This window comes from Taurulus bubalis (genome assembly GCF_910589615.1).
Source record: "Taurulus bubalis genome assembly, chromosome: 16".
Taxonomy (NCBI): domain Eukaryota; kingdom Metazoa; phylum Chordata; class Actinopteri; order Perciformes; family Cottidae; genus Taurulus; species Taurulus bubalis.
In genome coordinates, this window is record NC_136604.1 from 11530508 (window position 1) to 11551643 (window position 21136).

The 21136-nt window shown below is 40.6% G+C and overlaps 1 protein-coding gene across 1 annotated transcript; it reads left to right on the forward strand.

Moving 5' to 3' along the window:
• Positions 1-3192: 3192 nt before the first annotated feature.
• cap2 (cyclase associated actin cytoskeleton regulatory protein 2) lies at positions 3193-20804 on the forward strand. Its single transcript, XM_079232004.1, has 13 exons — positions 3193-3296; positions 6682-6803; positions 6913-7013; positions 8781-8858; positions 13296-13439; positions 14598-14683; positions 15259-15364; positions 18390-18570; positions 18767-18930; positions 19045-19168; positions 19257-19339; positions 19521-19661; positions 19779-20804. The coding sequence occupies exons 2-13, from the start codon at positions 6692-6694 to the stop codon at positions 19860-19862; spliced, it is 1404 nt and encodes a 467-aa protein (XP_079088130.1). The 5' UTR covers positions 3193-3296; positions 6682-6691; the 3' UTR covers positions 19863-20804.
• Positions 20805-21136: the final 332 nt, after the last annotated feature.

Consider the following 21136-nt stretch of genomic DNA (forward strand, 5'->3'; position numbering starts at 1 on the left):
AGAAAGGGGGAGAGAGCAGCTGCTGGTGGGGGTGAACAGAGCCGCTCCAGCGCCACACAGACGGATCACTCTGGAAAGAACGCATCACTTGTGCTCGTTTGTTGAGCTGTCACATTTTAATCCCCGGCCTGGCCCATTTGGGAACCAACCTCACACCCCTCCACCCAACACAGAGCCCCACAGCAGAGCCCCCCCCAACCCCAGTCATGTAGCCCTGCAGCTGTCAGCACTTCCACCTCTGTGCTGCTGTAGTCCGGTGTCAGGTACACACTCACATACACACTCACATACACACTCACACACACACACACTATCACCAAAGCCACCCCAACAACTGGTCTGCCTCGTGTCTGTCAAGATCACCATGTGGGGTGGAGAGGACGGGGGCTTGACTGTTTGACGTTATGTTGGTCTGTGTGCCTTACATTTTTACTGCTATTTAAGAGAAGAAGAAAAACTGAAAAAAGAGAGAAATCTACTATTTAAGATATTTATTTTTGAGGGTTGACTATGTTGACGCTCTGAGAGTAGAGACTTAGTTGCGGTACTGTATAAATAATATTATTATGTACTCATCTCAAGGCATATATAAGTTATTGATTAGTGTAGTTATATTATTATTATTATTAACATACTCAACCAAAAATGTCGTTGTAGGAGTTATTTAAGATACTGTTATGTGCACTGTATTTTTTTTTTTTATTCTTTAGAACATGACATAAAATACTAGCCTAATGCCTTTTGTAGGGAAGAAACTTTATTTAAATGCAGGCCTATTTGCGTGCAGATTGTACTCTGCCTCTTCTGTGTTTAGATGGGAGGGAAAAAAATTATAATTTTCACAAAAAAAACAAGCGGAAATGCTGCTTTCTCCACTAGAATGTATAGTTGTTGTCAAAGTTTCAGTAGCTGTGCTTCTTTTGCTTAATATTCATCAGATGGGCTATTTTACACTGTTGGGAATTTTTATACTTGAACTATTTCTTACAAGGGAAATATGAAAAATAAATGACAAAAAAACTTTTTAAGGAAGCTTTTCATGTCACTGGATGAAAGCATGTAAAGTGTTTCTATTTCAATGCAAAGGTCCTGTTGATATTAAAACATATACTTCAGAATTTCAACTCCATTTACTTAAAATTGGAATAAAATGTTCTATATTTAAAAATCTTGGTGACATTTCTTTCCATTAAGACTGCGGTTTCAGGCACTGTGGACCCATTTATGTGACCCAAAAATGTTCTTATTAAATTAATATTAACTCTTATACAACTGTTAGAAGACTGATGAAATAACATTTTTAAATTGTTGTACAAATTATTTCATCTACATTTTTCACACAATGTATACATTATTTATTTGTTTAATATAAACACTTTGGGTCCCCATAGTTTCCACGTATGTGTGTGTGTGTGTGTGGTGTGTGTGTGTGTGTGTGTGTGTGTGTGTGTGTGTGTGTGTGTGTGTGTGTGTGTGTGTGTGTGTGTGTGTGTGTGTGTCTGTGTGTCACAAACACATCACACATGACAGATGCTGCCGCTCCTCATTGTGTAACCATCTTCTTGGAAAGACGTTATTTGAAACACTCACATTACAGTCACACCCACAGCTTACATTGATACATCTGACACATAATAAAGTCTTTCAGGACTAAGTATATCAATGATTCATCCTCTCTAATCAATAAGTCATGTTATAAAGATTGCGCTGCACTATCTGTCTTTTCAGTCTTTTATTCAGCTCCGGGGAGTATTTTGGTCCCTGATGAAACAAGAAACTCTCGATCATGACACAGCATGGATACAGCGAGGCCTTAACGGTGAAATCAGCTCTCATCATATAACATCGGACCTTATGATATAACAAAATACAGCTGTTATTTCATTAAACTGATGATTTAGAGCTGTAAGAGAGTCCTGATGAGACTCAAGGGCACCCAAGATCAGTTTACTCGTCATGGGGAGCACTACTACTCTTTGAAAACAGTTAGCCTATAATGTCAGGGCTCTGGATGTGCTTTCTAAAGTCAGTATACTTTCTAATAAGGCATTATTCATAACAGGTTTGTAATGAACTAGAAGCTTTGTTAACAAATGTAGAACAGAACGCCTGTGTAACAGACTAGGGACTGTATGGGGTCCAATGCGATGTTCAGATCATATCATTCAGAATGTAATTATACGCAGATGAGGAAGGAGTCTGTGGTATTTGGGGTTTCTAGCAGCAGAGATCCTATCGCTGATAGCGCTGGCTGCAAAGTCCCCATTTTGCTAAAGGATGCTGCTGGACTGAAGCTATAGTCGGAATATAAATATAATCCTAAACTAATTAAAACAAACTACTACTTTTTTGTAGTTTTACTGAACTAATGAAGCACTACAAATACATAACACAACAAAAACAGCAAAGTAAGGGCTGCCCGACTTAGGCGGTGACCAGATTCTCTCGTTTCCTGCACAAAATGCACACAAAATACTCTGTCATTAAAAAAACTAACTCATTTGGATAATTATCTGGTGTCCCTTCAATGTGAGCATTGGCGGGAAGTATCTTAAACAAATAGGCTCAATGAAGAACTAAATAAGCACAACAGGTGGTTCTCTTCCCTTTCTGACGACATTGCATGAATGCTGCATAAGAAAAGACGCAATCATGTTGCATTTTGGGTAGGCTCCAGTGTTTTTGGCACTTTGGACTTAAAGTCAAAATATCTTGGCATCTGCTCCACCAATTTTAGTTTTTTTTAAAAAGAAATATAACTAACTCAAACGTTTTGAAAGTGAATGGGCCAACTAAATAGCCAAAGAGCTCCTTAAAACTTGTTTTAGCAGATGATATAATGCTGCAGCTATCACATTTATGAGGGGATTTCCAGGTTGGGGGTCAAGCCTTGGCCCTAGTGCACTGCATGAAGATGAGGATGATGACTTCCCTGTTAAATTCAAGTCCATTTCCTCCCGTGCAGACTCCGCCACCGCGTCAACAACTCGTCTATTTTTAGCGGGGCTGTCTGAGGCTGCCATGTTGCCTGCGAGGTAAAGGCTCGTCCACCCCAGAGAGGAGAGACACTGCGGCACTGAGTCACGGTGCTGGTCTCTGCTCGCCGTGTGGCTCTCAGTTCCCCCGTGTTGCTTAATTAGGACATCCCGGAAGAGCCACGGTGCTGCGCGCAGCTGAGTGGCGGGACAGGGAGGCAGGAGGGGACCGCACGACCGCAGCACGCAGCCGCGGACCCGTCTGGGTATTGACAGTCCCAACAAAACATCTGTGGACATTTGCGGGACCAGAGGAGGGAGGTAAGTTGTTTCCATGCTGACGAGTTTCTACCCGACTGTCAAGTTGCGTTAATTCTGGTGGAGCTGAGGCAATAAAGGGGTGTGCAGCGACGCAGAAATATATCCAGAGCCATCTTCACCTGCTCCCTGCGCCATGGTATCTTATATTTAGCACGCAGTGTAAGAGCACACTGTGTTGGTTTTGTACTCGTATGTTTCCACTGATCACGTTTGTCTGCTGGAGTAACGGTGATGTTGTGTTGGAGCTTCAGATTTGAGGGGCGGTGAAAGTCCTGTCAGCATGCCAGCAGTGTGCCATGTCATGCTTTATTGTGAAGCGTCATCTTGGGACTGAGAGTGCGTGATGAGCACCTATATCCGCCAATATGAGTCTCGAACAGCCTATTACTGTCATATATACACAGAAGATGTTTTGAGTTTCAAACAATTGACAAAACAATCTCGCCTAAAGGTCCATTTAATAGTTGTTGAAGCTTTTGATCGCATCTCCTCCATGTTGGCTCAAAGATTGACTCCAACTTTGGTTCAACTCCATTTTGTCTTTTTAACTCAACTTTCAAGTCAAAGTGCTCATATGCTGATAAAGGCCATGTGATATGATTGGACCCAGGTCCCAGTACCAAGACTTTCACTAACAGCTCATACTGATGCTACAATAAATGTCAATGCAGCTATACCGTTAACAATACAGATACAACAATTATTTGCTGAATATACTAAAGTTTACTTGTACAGTGCAGCACAGGACCGTGAGACCTATACATTACAATACCTTACAGATAGGCAGGCAGCAGCAGGCTGTGGCCCAATTTAGCCCCAAAGATCAGATACCTGGTCAGAGGGTTCAGGAGATGTGGGTCAGGGTAAGTGTGCTTTCTCAGCTGTTGGTTGGGGTCCGTCTGTGGCAGACACTGTTGCCCACCTGTCTGCAGGAACAGGTGGTGGATTGTGTTCATTTACTGGGGTCTACTAATGTCTACTTCATATAACAATGGAAATTTACCAACAGATGTATTGCTTTGACTTCAACATGTTGTTGTTTTTCTGAAGTTGTACAGTCTTTGTACCATTAATGGTTTGAACCCACTCTGGCTGTTTGCAGTTCTGTTTTCTGTGATTGTCTGAATGTATTAAGTGCATAAAAAGCTAAAAGAGCATCACTGGCCATGTCTTTGCATTGCCATGGAGAGTTTGGCTGTTGAGTTGATCGCCGGCTGTTTCTGCTTCATGGTTTTTAAATACATCATTATTGAGCGAGACAGTGATTAAGTGAAGTGTGTCGGATTCAGCAAATACAGTAGTTGATTCTTTGTCCTCTATTCGATGTATACAATATAAAGCTGCAGCTGAAAATGAAATCTGCCCTTCGCTATTTCTCAGATCCCCATCTTGAAAGAGTAACTTAACACCTTGTTACAGTGATTTACATGTGTACTGCTACAGTATATGTTCATGATTAGTGAATAAAGGGTTCTTACAACAACAAGTCTGCAGATGTAAATATTAACAATTTGTTGATAAGAGGATGTATTTTGAGTCAGATAACTTGCATCACTTTCCCAGCATGTAAGTGGTCAAATAGTCAGTTGGGGCAGTCCGTTGTTTCATGCTTGAAAAAAGTAAACATCCACCATGAAAGAAGATTTATTAACCATAAATGAGAAATGTTTTCTCTTACATGTTTAAACAACAATAGTATTGCCTCTCTATACAAGTAGTTATACTTGGATAGAGGGCCAAAAAAGGGTTAACAAAATGTGAATACTTTATTGATACGTTTATCTTTGACCCCACTCGATCCAAGCAAATGTCTGGGAGCAGAGGTTGCTTCATATATGTTGTGTTGCTCATGTTCAGCCTACATTGAGCTCTCCAGGTTTCAGACTGTCGTAACCCAGAGGGCAGAAATAGCAGCTGAGTCCTGCGACTGTCATCTGGCATGGCTGAGAGGTTTCTCCACAGAGATGACTCGATGACGCCCATCAGGACATGTTTAATGCTCATAGCACATAATTACAAGACCTCATTTTAAAGATTACAGACAGAGAAAACTATGCAGCCTAGCTAGCTGCTATATTTATGTGATGCAAAGAGCCTCATGGGGTTTTTATGGATCATTTGTGTAGCAACTAAAACAGATTAAAACTCACATCATTGGATTGTTTGTTGGACAGGAAGGTAGCAGGTGTTGGATTAGGATGTGCATGTTTCCTAGCAGTAGTTTGCGTAAACATGCATAGGGTTGCTGGATTGAATTCCACTCTGTTGACTAATTGCCTGCATGTCCTCATGGTGAGGCATATGGCTGGTCAGTGTGAAAGAAAGAGATACGATGTGGTCTGTGCCGTGTTTCAGTGGCATTCGATTACAGCTGGAGGTTTGTTCATCTCATAGCAGTGAGTTAAATTTGACAATACTGTCTGCACATTTTGTTTGGATATAGTCTGTATAGTCATGTATGTTCAATGTCCAATCTAAATTAATGAAGTTATTTGTGCTAACATGTGGAAAAGGGGAATATCCGGGATCATTGATAATTTACCTTGGACGTATATGGCATTTAATAATAAATAAATATACATTATCCATTCCAATTCGTCCGTTAAGCTCATTATCATTAACTCTTTGTTTCATCCTCCTTTATTCCCACACCATTTACTGAAGTCCGTTTTATTCATTTTTCAACATGTCCTTCTTTCAATTTTAGTTTTTCAATTCATCATCAGAAGGTTTTTGTCTGTCAATCCAAGACAAACACAACAAAACAAGTTATGTTGTTAAAAACTGGAACTGAATTGAGTTTACTTGCAACTAATGAACTCTGTTTTAAAAGTTAATGGGACTATTTCACAAGTCTGTGGTTGTATACTATTGTCAGTATATATTAATAATATTTTTTTTAAATTTTGACCGAAACAGAAACATATTGATTCTACTTAAAGATACTGTATATTTCAACAGGTATTTTCTCAGGTTTTATTTATTTATTCCACTCAATTCTCTGTCTTCCCTCTGTGCTTGACTCCAGTCTCTGCCCCTTCTTAATCCAATTGTGTGATATGTTCATGTGTTCATGGCAGAGGTTGTGACTTTGGCAGAGCGCCAGGCAGCTCGAACAGAGACAGTGTTCATATAAAACCCACTGCATTAGCCACATTTAGTTTCTCTCTGCAATGACATGTGCCAGCTTTTTGAAAGCCGCGGCATGGGAAAGTCGATCAGTGATTCGGTCCTCAATAGTGATCCTCTGCTCAGGACCCTCCCTGTTGAGAGGGGGAAAATCTTTTCTAATGGCATCAATAAAGGGGAAAAATGTACTGTATCACAAAACAAATATATACGATTAGAAAGGTCACAGCTTAAGAAACCATTCTTTTGTTTCTAGGTTTGTCACCATGGAAGGTTTAATGGAGCGGCTGGAGAAAGCTGTGACTCGCCTGGAGAAGATGTCCGTCACGATGTCCAGCGGCATGGCTAATGGAGACTGTGTCAACGGCATCGATGGAGGCAAGTCTGTGCCTCAGCAATACTCAATACTAGCATCAAGTTAAACAGGCACTGGATGAACTGGAGTGAAATCTCAACTAAGAGCAGTGGTTTCTCTGTGTGTCTCCAGGTTTGTCTCAGTGTGTGGAAGCCTTTGACGTCCTACTGACAGGTCCATTGTCAGAGTACCTGAACCACAGCCGCGCCATAGGAAGTGAGGTGGAGAAACATGTAAGTTGTGTTGGATTCAGTCACGGAAGTTTATAAACATGAGAGGAGTTAATCAAAAATGTTGATCGACTCATGAGCAACATACAAGCTGCATGCCAGGCACGACTCAGGGCTGAAAAAGATTCTCGTCACCAAAAGAATAAATGAATGCGTTTATTTACAGGTTATTCCTCACAGAAGACATCAGTCCAGGAAAATGCAGTAAAGGACAGCACTCTATGTAGTAAAGATAGAAATACAACATCAAGTAATATGATATATATATATATATATTACTGTTGGCAAAAGCAACTGTTAATCTTCTTTTAAAGTGGCACTCTACCACTCCTAGTTCAGTGTACTCTTCATGACGAGTACTACTGTATCAAATAAAAGTCCCCCAACTTAATGGCAAAGTGGTACTAATTTCTAAAGTATCTGTTTAACTCCAAATGGTCCCCTCAGTTTGAAATGTTTTGCTTTGTAAATTACTTAAAAATCTGTTGTACATGTGTCTTGTACTTCAATATAAAGGTGGACTACTCACAGGAATGAGCCTGAGATCCTCTAAAGGGAGCACAGATACCAGTGGAGCAACTAGTGCAGTCTGCCTGTGCCAACTTTTATTTAATTTATAAACAAACATGGATTGTCCTGCTTTAGATCCAGCTTACAAATGTGTGGCACTGGAAAGCTGCAGGGTAGTGATGTTTGCGTATGGGAGGCCATGATCCATGTTTTCTGTCTTCTACAAAGCCAAAGATGGGAGTATGACTGAACATTGACCATACTTTCATTTATCAAAACGCTAGTGGAGCACCTTTTCCTATTTGGTAATGACCTGTACTCCTACTAGGACTGTAAGTGTGTTTTGTGGTACGCCAGTTGGCGAAAATAGCATTATTATGACCTTTGAATGAATCCAGAACAGAAGAGTAAAGGCAGGCAGAGAGAAATCACAGCTAAATGTAAAACAAAAGAATCACTGGATGAGAAAGAGGGGAGCCAGAGGTAGTCTCTCTATGTTTGCATCAGCTCCTTTTATGGACAAAGCCTCCCTGGTGGTTCCCTTGGCCCGCGACTGGAGGTCTCAAACACACACAGGACACAGCTGGTTGGGACAAACCCAAACTGTGTGCGTGTGCGTGTGCGTGTGTGTGTGTGTGTGTGTTACTAAAAGAGTTACTAAACTTTTGTTTCATATCTAAGATAGATAGATTGTCTGCCAGGATTTCAATAGTCGTGAGAAAACTATAGACTCTTTTTCATTGCACCGTAACATGGTCTATAGCAGTGATTCTCAACTGGTGGGTCGCGACCCAGAAGTGGGTCGCAGACCCGTTTTCAGTGGCTCGTGGGTCCATGCCTGGGTGAAAAAATATTGTAAGAAAAAAACACTCCTTAATGCAGCTTTTGAGTCTGTTTAAAAAGTTACTGAATTGTTATGCATGTTGTAATACCTTGTGTCCTTAAGATGGACTTTGGGGTTTTTAAACAACTATAAAAGGGAATATTTCTAACTAGTTTTTTTTTCGTGCATACTGTGATATACTGTACTATCTCAGGTTCAAACTGCACCATCTTTTTATTAAATCAATTGGATAAATTTTTTCCTGGATTTGGGTCGCGGCTTGTCATTTAGGGGTGATGGTTGGTCCCGCAGCCAGACCAGTTGAGAACCACTGGTCTACAGTATACACAATATAGTTATGCTGCTTGTTGCGGTCCATGTATTATAACCCTAACCGTATCCTAACCTATCTTACTTTGGTTTTTTATGATTGACAGGCGGACATGGTTAATGACGCCCTGCAGACTCAGCGAACTTTTCTCAAGATGGCCGCCACGCACCAGAAACCTGCACAGGTAAAACATGCTGAACTGGTGTGACAGCTGTGTGTGGTGACTGTTGAATTAAAGGGAGCTGTGATGCCAGTGTGTTGTATTGCAATTGTATTGATCCTTCGGCATCCAGCATCAATCCCACAGAGGTTATGTGAGTGTGCACTCAACTACTCGTAACTTATTCTATCAGGTTTATATCAGAATGTTAGACCTTTGATTTCATAATTCATGATAAATAAAATTATTGAAACCATTACTCTAAGAAATATATGCCAATGTGCACTTATTTCTGACACTTTCCCCTTTATCTCTGAGTTATACTTTACTGTCAAACTAAAAGGTTTGACACTGTAAACTAAATCAAAAACACTTTTTCTGCATGGCAAACAGTAGTTAAAAAGATTATTTAATGTTTTATTATTAGCAACAGAAATGATGCCAATCATCATGTCATTAACAGTATTTCTGTATACACTATGCTCTCTGTTGCTTTTATTAGAACCCAACTGAACGTGGTGGAAATGATGAGTAATCATTTTAAACGTGACTTGATAGCATCATTATGATCGGCTGCTGCTAGCTTTCAGTTAACTGCAGCAGGTGATGCTCAGTGCAACGTGCACAACATTCAATAACAAACTGCATCAAACGTTTCACATCTCACACAGAGATGAACTATATCTCGGAGCGGTGTGTCAGTCTGTGTCCTCTCCTCTTGTGTTCCCCAGCAGGCCGGGCTGTTCACAGAGGGATTACGCTGCGCTTTGACTAAGAAAACGCCAATACAACACATTCCCAACATGATAGAGAAAGGGGGGTGGGAGAAAGAACTATGTGGGTGTGTGTGTGTGTGAGAGTGTGAGAGAGCTGATATGATATCATCCCATTGGCCTTCTGTGTGTGTGTGTGTGTGTGTGTGTGTGTGTGTGTGTGTGTGTGTGTGTGTGTGTGTGTGTGTGTGTGTGTGTGTGTGTGTGTGTGTGTGTGTGTGTGTGTGTGTGTGTGTGTGTGTGTGTGTGTGTTACAGGGCTCGCAGAGCCCCACCAGGAAGTGATTACTCGCTATCTGTCAGGCCATTGGTCAAGAGGCTGTGAAAAGAGCATTCAGTGATTGTCAGAAATGCAAACAAGGAAGGAGTGAGTGTTTTAGAGAGAGAGAGAGAGAGAGAGAGAGAGAGAGAGAGAGAGAGAGAGAGAGAGAGAGAGAGAGAGAGAGAGAGAGAGAGAGAGAGAGAGAGAGAGAGAGAGAGAGAGAGAGAGAGAGAGTAATAAGAGATGAAATAGAAGTATTTCCCCCTTTCCAAGTATATCATCATAGAGCGCTTCTTTCAACTCTTTTTTAAATGTTCAAACACATACTGGGTATATTATGACTGTACTATATAGTAATTTGAGAATCTCATTACTTAAGTGCTAAGGCCATACATAATGTTTTCACAAAGATACCCATTGAGCTGAGAATACAGATGTAAAAATGTCATGTCTAAGACTCTCTAAAAAGCATGAATAAAGAAATGCTCTATGAGAAAAAACATTGCCAAGCTGAGGCTAGTGGTGCTGAGGCTCAGTTCTCTATTCACAGTCAACATGACCCATAAATCCTTCAATGCACACACACACACACACACACACACACACACACACACACACACACACACACACACACACACACACACACACACACACACACACTACCATCAGTACAAACCCTGTGATGACAAACCTTCACAAACAAACACACGCATCACTCACTCATTCATGTCTATATCTGCAGTCCGCAATGCAGACCCCCCCCCCCCACACACACACACACACACACACACACACACACACACACACACACACACACACACACACACACACACACACACACACACAGATAACAAACTTCTGGCCCTTCTCTGCAGCACAGCCCCTGTTGTGCTCTCTGGCTTTTTATGGGCATGTTCTATATTTGAGTGTGTGTGTGTGTGTGTGTGTGTGTGTGCGTGTGTGTGTGCGTGTGCGTGCGTGTGTGTGTGTGTGTGTGAGAAAGAGAACGTTAGAGTGAAAGAAAGTAAGCCTCTCTCTCATGTGACCTCAAGTTGGCCTGTTAGCTTTATGTGTCTGGCAGTTCAGACACACTGTAGACTTTCACAGTTACAGTTGCTCTCCCATTGTCGCCCTCCACTCTGCACCTTTGATCCACTGCTTGTATAGGAAGTCAAGGCTCGGACGCTTTGCTTTTGTTACACACTGTCCATCGAATAATGTGAGCCGACGTTTTTGAACCTTTTGTTTCTGTCTATATCTCTGCCTTAGTTGACTTCTTATCCATGTAGTCATATGGAGGCCTACATTTGCATTTAGAAACATTTATTTTTTGGGAACTGCCTGAGGAGCAGTGGGAATTAGGATTGAAGTTATTGTGTTAATCTTAGTTCAGAGATTATTTTGGCTGTGTAAACTAGTTCAAACGCAGAACGCAGTGTGAGCAATCGCTGGGACTTTAGGGAGCTGCTTTAGTTCAGTCTTTGATCGAATTAAGTTCTTCTGTCTTTGTGCAAAGCTTACCGCCTCATGAAGCTGGCTCTTCCCAAAGGTTAGCTTGTATGCTAACCTTTGTATGCACACTTGTATGGACTAAACACATGAAATACAACATGTTAGTTAGTGAGCTCTAGAGGTGCTGGTAGCCAGGCCAGCTGTTTCCCTTTGTTTCAAGTATTTATGCTAAGCTAGGTTGGCTACTGGCCATCGCACAATTAGCTTAGCTTATCTTAGTGTAAAGTAATATGTGTGCATGTATGACTATGTATGTACATGTTTGTCTATGTAGGACCAATGTAAATCTGTGTTTAGGAATAAAGCTGTTTAAATTCGCCAGAACATTTTCAGGTTAGAGTGCACTTGGGAATAGAGCTAATATAGTTGTGTCTCTTCTCACTGTGCAGCATGATTGAGTGAGGGGAAGTCCACTGACTCATATAATACAAGTCATACTTTCAGTGGGAGCCATGATGATGTAGAAAGGGACAGGCGGCTATAATGGACCCTATCATAATTTTCACATAAATAGTAGAGCTGTAGCTATCAGTTGATTTATCTGTTAGTTGAATCTGCAGCTATTTTTATATTAACAGTTAGTTGTTTTATTCATTCTTTTCAAGCAAAAATGCCATCCATGCTGATTCCAGCTTCTCAAATCTGCAGATTGCAATTTATTTTGTTGTTGTGTATGATAGTGAACTGAATATTTCGAGGTTATGGTTTTTAAACATTTTCTAAGCAAAACATGTAATCAATTAATTCAAATTGAATAATCTGCAGAATACTTAGTAAATAAAACAATTGTTAGTTGCACTTCATGTTACCTCAAATCATCCAGTCCTACTCAGTAAACCCAGTACACAAGTATGGTAGCTTCTTTGGAGAGGAGAGATATATTTCTTTAAAGCTCCTCGCACACAGATATTAGCTGGATTTAGTGGGAATAAAAGCAGCGGAGGAGCAGAGAAAGGAGCGTCTACTTCAGCTTATGGAGATCATGTGCAACTCATTGGGGTAAGAATTTCTTTGGGAAAAAAAGGAGAACATTTACTTCTGTTTTTATTGCTCCTTTGCACGCAAGCTTAGGAGCTGTATTTTCATATACAGCATAGCGTCACACAAACATCTATGTGTATTATTATTCAACGATACTTTACCACACATCAGGTTACTAAACTGATGTTATCAAAGCAAATACACTGGCTTATCTTGATGCATGTAATAATTCAGCTGCTTCAATAACAAAGCTGTGTTCTGCAGCTTCTAATATGAATAAAGAAACACTTTTGTCACAGCTCATTAACAGTACATGTTTTACATAGCAGCCAGTTCACTGCAGATCTGAACAAGAAAGCTGGAGCAGCAATTCCCCAGATTAAACATTGTGTTCCTAAATCTATGTGTGCGGGTGAATGTGTGATAGGTAAACTGTAAACACTGGAGGAGCAGTATGCCTTACAAGGCCAGAGGGATCTCCCCATGAACCGAGGAATGTTTCAGGAACGAAGCGATGGGGAGGGGAGCTGAGGGCTGGGAGACGGGCTATACTGTAGCTGAGATCTGGAAGATCCAATGGAAAAAAGCTTTGGCTAATAAAATTAGTTACTGTCCTGTAGCCTAGTTCAGGAATTACTGACTGGCAACCAGACCGGGCTGGGTAAACAATGGGTGGGGAAACAACATAGTAAAAACTATAGCATCTAAGATAGGTTGAAGAAGAAAGAGAAAGAGAGTTAATTTAGTTGAAGAAGGTTTTCTAGCTCTCCGGGCTTTTTGTAATTTGATTTAAATCCAATATGTTGTTTAAAAGTCACACTATCCTACCACTCTATAGTCACTCTTTCATCTTGCATGCTCCTCTCACACTAACATTTTCTGCTGCATCCTTCTGCTCACCTATTCTAATAACTCCCTGATTCTTCTTCTGCAGATGGAGCTGCATGACCTGCTGAAGCCCATTTCAGATCACATCCAGGAGATCCAGAGCTTCCGCGAACGAAATCGCGGCAGCAGCTTCTTTAACCACCTGTCAGCGGTCAGTGAGAGCATCCCCGCTCTAGGCTGGGTGGCTGTGGTAAGGAAGAGTGCAAATACACACACACTTAAGCACACAAACACATACATATATACAGGGGAAGACATGGAAGAAGATGCGTATCAGCCTATAAAAAACAATAAAAAGCACATAAACACACAAATGTACAAAACAAACTCACCAAAGGAAACATCAAGTTTCCGGTTATGAAAATAATGAAGAAACAAAATATCTTAAAAATTAAAGGGATTCCCTTACTTGAAAAATGCATTGAAAAAGCACACATACATTGATATACATGGACATTGGCATGCACAAGATCATCAAAAGCCTAAAAAGTTTTTGGAATAAAAAGTAAAACTATCCAATTTTGAAAAATACTAATTGTGAGAAAAGAGTATTGGGAGTATTTTGTTTGACTCTCAGCGGCTCTCAACATGGCCGGTGGCTCATAGCTAACAGTGCTAACAGTGAAAACTACGGCAATAGTGCAGACACAGCTAACTGTGTTTACCTGAGGGGGAACCGGAGGGTTTTGGTGATACACTACCACAACCAGGCTGTCGGTCAGGATGGTGTTATCAGCTGTAACCGCGCTGTGAGAGCAGTGCAGAGCAGCAGCTATGAGCTAACCTGTGGCTCACAATGACTATGATGCACTAAAAACGGCACGGCCAGCCCCGTTATGTCATTAAAGTAAGGAGAAGCTCTGGTATCAACACAAATAGAGGGAGAGCAACTTCTCTGCTAAGGTAGACATTAGTCCACTAAATCTTTACGTAGCGAATAGTTGTTTGCTGCTCATGTTCAGAATCCTTTAATTGCAATTACGCAGTCATATTAAATACATACAAACTAGATTAGTATAAATAAACACAGCCTGCCATGTTTATGTCCATTATTTATTCCTCTGTCCTCTCGTTAGTCTCTGCTTCTCGTCAGAACAAAATATATTTTTCTGAGTTTAGGGATAAATATCATTTAGATTAAGATCAAAGCTTTTCCACTTGAGTACTTCAAGAAAAAGCCTCTGGAGCAGGCTCTGGTCAGTGTTCGTTGCTGTCAGGAAGAAACTTTTCTCTTCACTATGAGCTCTTCTGCTCTTTGCTCTCCAATGAAGGAAAATGCTGCTGATAGTCAGATACTTTTTCAGAAGACTGTACACCATGTTTTCGGATGAACTTTCATGCCTTTTAGAGTCAGAAGCCGGGTCCGTATGTGAAGGAGATGAACGATGCTGCCACCTTCTACACCAACAGAGTGCTGAAGGACTACAAAGAAACGTAAGTCTGTGTAATTCTTTCAAAACCATAACAGTGACGTTGCATGTTTTTGCCCATTTACTACGGATCATAAATACTTTACTACTGACGATTTTTATCTAGAGATTCAGATTCCTCTCATTTATTTTCAGTCCCGGACAGCCATTGATTCCAATAGTTTCTGCACAGTATGGAAGTGAGCATGCAGACTTGTGTCATCCATTACAGTTAACATTAAGTTTGCATTCTTTTTGACAATAGTGCAAGGCTAATAAAAAGCAGCATCAATCATGCTGACTCCAAAAAGAACGAGGCTTCAAGAGTTTCTTTTGTTCCCTTTCGTATCTGTTTCATTGAGTGATATTTTGTTTACCAAATAGCACAATATGCAATATCCCAGAAAGATGCATTATACAATTTATTCGACTTCAATAGACGATGTCAGAAAGTTAATCAGTGAAATGCTTTCATTTACATGATTTCCTTTCTTCAAATTCTTTCTGCACTTCCTCTCTTTGCTCCGTCCTACCTTACTGCTCACCTCATCTTCCTTTCTGTTTTCATCTGACCATCGAATCTCTCACCAACCTCCCCAGCGACAGGCGTCATGTAGACTGGGTGCGTTCTTACCTTTCAATCTGGACCGAGATGCAGTCCTTCATCAAACAGCACCACACTACAGGACTGGTGTGGAGCAAGAGTGTGAGTACAGCCACTTCCCTATAGACAATACATTACTCCTGTAACAACTTGTTTAATATTTTATCTGTGTTTTCATCTAGTTTCCATTCGCAGGCCCAGATATTTTTATATCAGAGCTCAAATTAACTCCTGCTATTTGCGTACACTTCCATTTTTAGTTATGGAGCAGTCGGTTACATAAACCACTGTAGAGAGCATGAATGAATGAACGGGCTTCTCTCCAGTAGCTGCACCCCGCGGTGCTCCATAAAGCTCCCAAAACCTCTGTCACTCCCACACACACTTCTGTTTATGGATGTCCGCTTTGAGACTCCTCTGCAGTCACGCTCACTAGATCCCATAGATTGTGATGGCCCGAAACCAAATCCTTTCACACACACTTGACCTTTTTTTTCCCTTGTTAGCTAGAAGGGTTTCTCATCTCTGTGCATACGAAAGGAAAGGGTCCCAGGTTTTGTGAAATTTCTTCAGAGATCCTCTGACAGTGTGTTTGATTTTTTTCAAGGTGTACAAATGACATTACCTCTTCAGACCAGGAGTATGTGCTAGGCGGCTTTGGGTTATTCCAATGTAGCAGTATCTGACGCTTGGCTATCAGAGCAGCAAATGCAATAACATCAGCTTGACATCTAGTAAACCTTCCCACAACAGGAGACACACCAAATATAGCAATCAAAGGGCATGGAGACATACGAATATTAAAGACTGCAGAAAGGGTATCAAAAAAGGTCCAGAAAGAGTGTAGTTTAGGGCAGGAGAAAAAAGTGTGTGTGTGGTCTGCTGGAGATTGAGAGCACCTAATACAGAGTTCATCTGTTTCAGAAAACAGCTTTTTCCAGACAACAGTTTTTGACATGTGTCCAGTATTGAGGGAGAACGCTGCAGACATCAACGCTAAACGGGCTGCAGTGTAATCACTCTGTGAAACTCCTTACCTTCCACAAAGAAATCTCCATAATGATGTCAGACAGTTGTAATAACAATCTGAGCATGTCAGGGACAAAAACAACCATGGAGCTTCATATTTACCTTCCTGGTGACTGATATAAATCTTCTCATCTAACTCTCGGCTTACAAACAATACTTGTTTTAAATTGCTCCTTTAACATCAAATGATTAGGTTAAAACATCAGGTGAAGCTAATGCTCAACAGCTGTGCATGCATGTGTGTTTTCTACATGCAGAAACTTGAGAGCTTGCAGGGGCTGTTCGTGTGTCAGCTGTTGTCCCTGTTGTCAAACGACAGATCTGAAATGTGTGTTAGAGACTCAGTGTGTGTGTACGTACAAGGACGTGAGTATGTGGTACTAACAGGTGGTCCTCAGGGTTTACTTGAATGGAGGTTTTCTTCACAGAAGAACCCCGACAAAGAGTCTGTGTACGCACACAGCCTGCGCCGTAACATAAACTGCAGGGCTGGTCCCCCTTTAACGCAGCCGTCATCCGCTGCTCAGATAGTGGTTTAGTGACACGCTTATACTCCGACATGCACAGGCTGGCATGTGGCTTTTTACACATACACACACACACACACACACACACACACACACACACACACACACACACACACACACACACACACACACTACCAATCACATTAGTTCCTATGCCTCAGATCAGGCCTCAGGAATTTTGAATTTCATAAAAACAATCAGTTAAGTACATTCTAGATGAGAAAACGTGGGTGTTTTTTTTTTTTTTACCAAAGATTAACACAAAGTCTTAATTATTATATCTTATTTTTGTCAATGTAGAATTCCTAAAAAGCAGTAAAAATATCACAACACAACTTCATTCCAACAAAAGTATCCAAATTGCTGATTTTGCCCAAACAGTCCAAAACCCAAAGAAAATTCTCAGGTTTTAACATCTGTATCCATCTGGCATTGTAGCTTAAAAATGTATTACATTATTAACCTATTATCAAAATAATTGCCAATTAATTTTCTGTTAATTGATTAATTGTGACCAAGGGCCCTTAAAAATAAAAAAAGGACAAAATTGCTAAGTTTTTCTCTGCTTCAGGCTAACGTGTTTGTGTACACCCGTACACGCACAAACACACAAGCAGCCATGAACACAAAGAAGCAGTCAGACGGTTTTACAGCCATGCATGAAAACACACATGCTGCTCCTAATCCAGTGGTATGCGCTGAGCTGTTTAGTGTAACAGCTCAGCATTGTTCAGCAATGATATTCACGACACATGTGCCTCGTGTCAAAGGTCAAGTAGTCTCAGCTGTACTCAGAAGCGCGTAAATTGACAGTTGAATTGGTGTGATAGGTGTGTGAGTGTGTGTGTGTGTGTGTGTCTCTGGCAGCTGTGCAAGGTCTTCAGACTGTATGTATATGTATGTGTGTGTGTGTGTGTGTGTATGTGTGTGTGCTTCTCTTCACTGTAGTCAAAAGGTGGCTGTGCACTTTCACCGTACACAGCTCATCAGTTAAACCAAAGCTGCAAAATAATTGTAAATACATTGACGTGGACTAGAGATGACCAGAGCCCTGATTGTAGGTCCTGATTAGTCTAATTACAAACTGACACTGCTTTTTCAAAGCTACCAGACTTTATTTCAAATTCAAGCAGATATCCGAAAGTTTTCAAAGAAACCAAATATTTCAGGTAGATTTTTTTGGGAAATGTGTATAAATAATGCACGAGATGTCTAGAATATTTTCATTTGTTGAACAGTTGGTTTGAATGTATGTATGTGGTACTGACATCCAGAGACCGTAACAACCTTAAAGTTGCATAAAGGAAATAAAAAGTGTTTCCCCATTATCAAAGTATCCCCATGGCACCAAAGATGAAAAGTGTTTTTTTCTCATATGTATTCAGAGCACAATCACCTCCACCATGGCCACACTGGTAAAAGGACAAGCTTGAAGATATTTGTTGTGCAGGGCTCCCCCTGCTGGAGTGATATGTTACTACAGCTGTCATTGCTGTGTTGTTTGGCATTAAAAGCTCACAAGGCAAAAAAGCAATGCTGCTATCGAACATTTGACTTGTTCCACCCTCCAGGGCCCCATCGCTCCTCCTCTCTGTGACCCCCCCAGTGCTCCCTCCTGTCCTCCTCCACCTCCTCCTCCCGGTCCACCTCCGGTCTTCACTGATGGTGACTCCCAGCCTCAGGTGGGCAGTGCGGTGGCCCAACACTCAGCACTCTTTGACCAGCTCAACCAGGGCATGGACATTACTAAAGGTGGGTTCAATAAAGGTTATACAATATGCATATGCAAAAGGACATACTGCAGCTACCATTGATGACACAAGGATCATGCCCTTGGATATATCTGTACATATCATGAAAGTGTACTGTTTGAATATAGAACATTTTGTGGAACAGATCAATGTATGCATGTGCAGACATCATTTTTCCTCACATTTCCCATCTGTAGGTCTGAAGCACATATCGGATGACAAGAAAACCCATAAGAACTCCAATCTGCGTTCGCAAGCAACACCGACCAAAACAAAGTCCTCAGAGACCGTGAACTCAGCCAGGGCAGCTGTCCAGAAAAAGCCCCCTCTGCTGGAGCTTGAGGGGAAAAAATGGAGGGTGGTATGTAAAATGTTTACTTTCTCTTGAAGGGATTATGCCCAAAGTAAGATACTACATTTCCATCTGGTTGTAAATCATGTATTATTGTCTGAATATGCACCCTTGTTGTTGCAGGAGAACTTTGAGCAGAACCACGACCTGATGATTGAGGAGACGGAGCTAAAACAAGTGGCCTATGTCTTTGGCTGCAACAACTCCACCCTGCAGATTAAGGGCAAAATTAACTCCATCATCATAGGTGAGTAGTCTGAAGAGAGACTAAAACATTTTGATTAAATTAAGAATTTCTGATTATGACTATCTTGATGTGTATTGACTCTCTTTAGACAACTGCAAGAAGCTAGGTTTGGTTTTTGAGAATGTCGTTGGGATTGTGGAGATCATCAACTCGAAGGGAATTCAGTTACAGGTGAGAAAGCATTGACAGAATACATTGGCTTCAAATTTAGGGGTCAGTTATCTATGTTGTATATAAAGTACAAAAGGCTATATGGCTTCTGTTTGAACATCATTACAATCAGTTGTTGGTTGTTTTTTACTTCAGTGCAAATTGTGCCACACATCAGTAATTGCACGATGTCTTTCTACAGGTGTTGGGAACAGTTCCCACCATTTCCATCAACACAACGGAGGGCTGCCAGGTCTACCTCAGCAAGGACTCCCTCAACTGTGACATCGTCAGTGCCAAGAGCTCCGCAATGAACATCCTGGTACCACAAGATGAGGAATATGTGAGTGTCTGATATAAGGGACAAGAAGATTATTGGATCTCTCTGAATAAATGTAAATCCAGTGTTTCCCTGAATCCTTATTTTGCATTTACAGTTACTTTCTTGGTTATTCTACAGAGGGAGTATCCAGTACCGGAGCAGTTCAAGACAGTTTGGGATGGCTCCAAACTAGTGACAGAGCCGACTGAAATCGCCGGCTGATTGATGCTTCATCTTCATTACCACCGTTATAATTGTTTGTTTGTTTTTCAATCCGAGATATAAAAGGGATTAATGCAGCAAACTAACTTTTGTTCCACCTGTTGTTCCTGTATTTGTGACTTCATGTCTCACTTTCAAACTGTTGATTATGAAGAATCAATGAGGAGGTTGATTGTCCCTCTCTACAAAACACATCCCCACAGAATAAATGGATATCCCAGTTTTTGAGTCCCCAAAAAACTAATGTATTTAGCTTTTCTTAGATTTCTGTGCCATACAAATAAAGGCATTCATGTAAGAATATGTAACTATTGAAATATAATCAATTATATTTCAACATTGTTATGACTGTACCGTGTGAGAGTAAAAGCACCATTTAGACCACAGGAGTAAAACATTATTTTCCAGAAGATTACATAACATGCACACATGACAGTCAGAAAAAAATAACTTTGAGTTAATTGTCGGACTATGTTCTATCTAATGAAGTGTATCTTAGATACCTCTTTAAATCTGTATTGTGCATAGTAGTCACTAGTCATGTACTATGCAACACCGCTCACTATATTTTGCATTAACGACAGATGTCAGTCTGTATTGTGAAATGTATTGTAAAATCAATCAGGTCAGACGAATGTAACAATGTCAGATTCTGGAGGAGTTATTAATTCAACTTGAAATAATTAACTAAATACTTAGCTAGTTATTTCTGTGAATACTTAGATATGATATAAGTGAGGAGCACTGCATTTGTACACCTTAAAAAACTAACGGTAGTAGTAACTTTCACACTTCCTCCACCTTGTACTAAGATGTAGCACATGGCACCAGCATAAATAAAGAAGATATATTCCACTAATGAGTTTCAAAACTTTTAATTAACGTGAAAGCAAATTAATGTAATTGTGTATCATTTTTCAAATAAAATCAAAACCCTCCGTTCTTGCTTGTTAGTTTTTGCAAAAGAGAGCTGCTACTTGCAAGATATCAGCATCACAGAGACCAAAAAGAGAAAATATTCTAAGGTGTCAAAAAAAAATCAAGCAAACTCTCACATGGAAAACACGGAAAGACTTCAACACCCAGGAAAATACCAAATATTTACAGATGAAGAAAGGTTGGTAAGACAGTCACAGAAATAAGGACAATATGTTCAGTTTGGAAGTAGCTAAAAATCAAGTCATTGAGGAAACAAACAAGACATTTCAGTTTATAACTGATTTCAAACTCTGGCTGCATGTACAAGACAAGTTTTCCTACATCCAGACTATTAA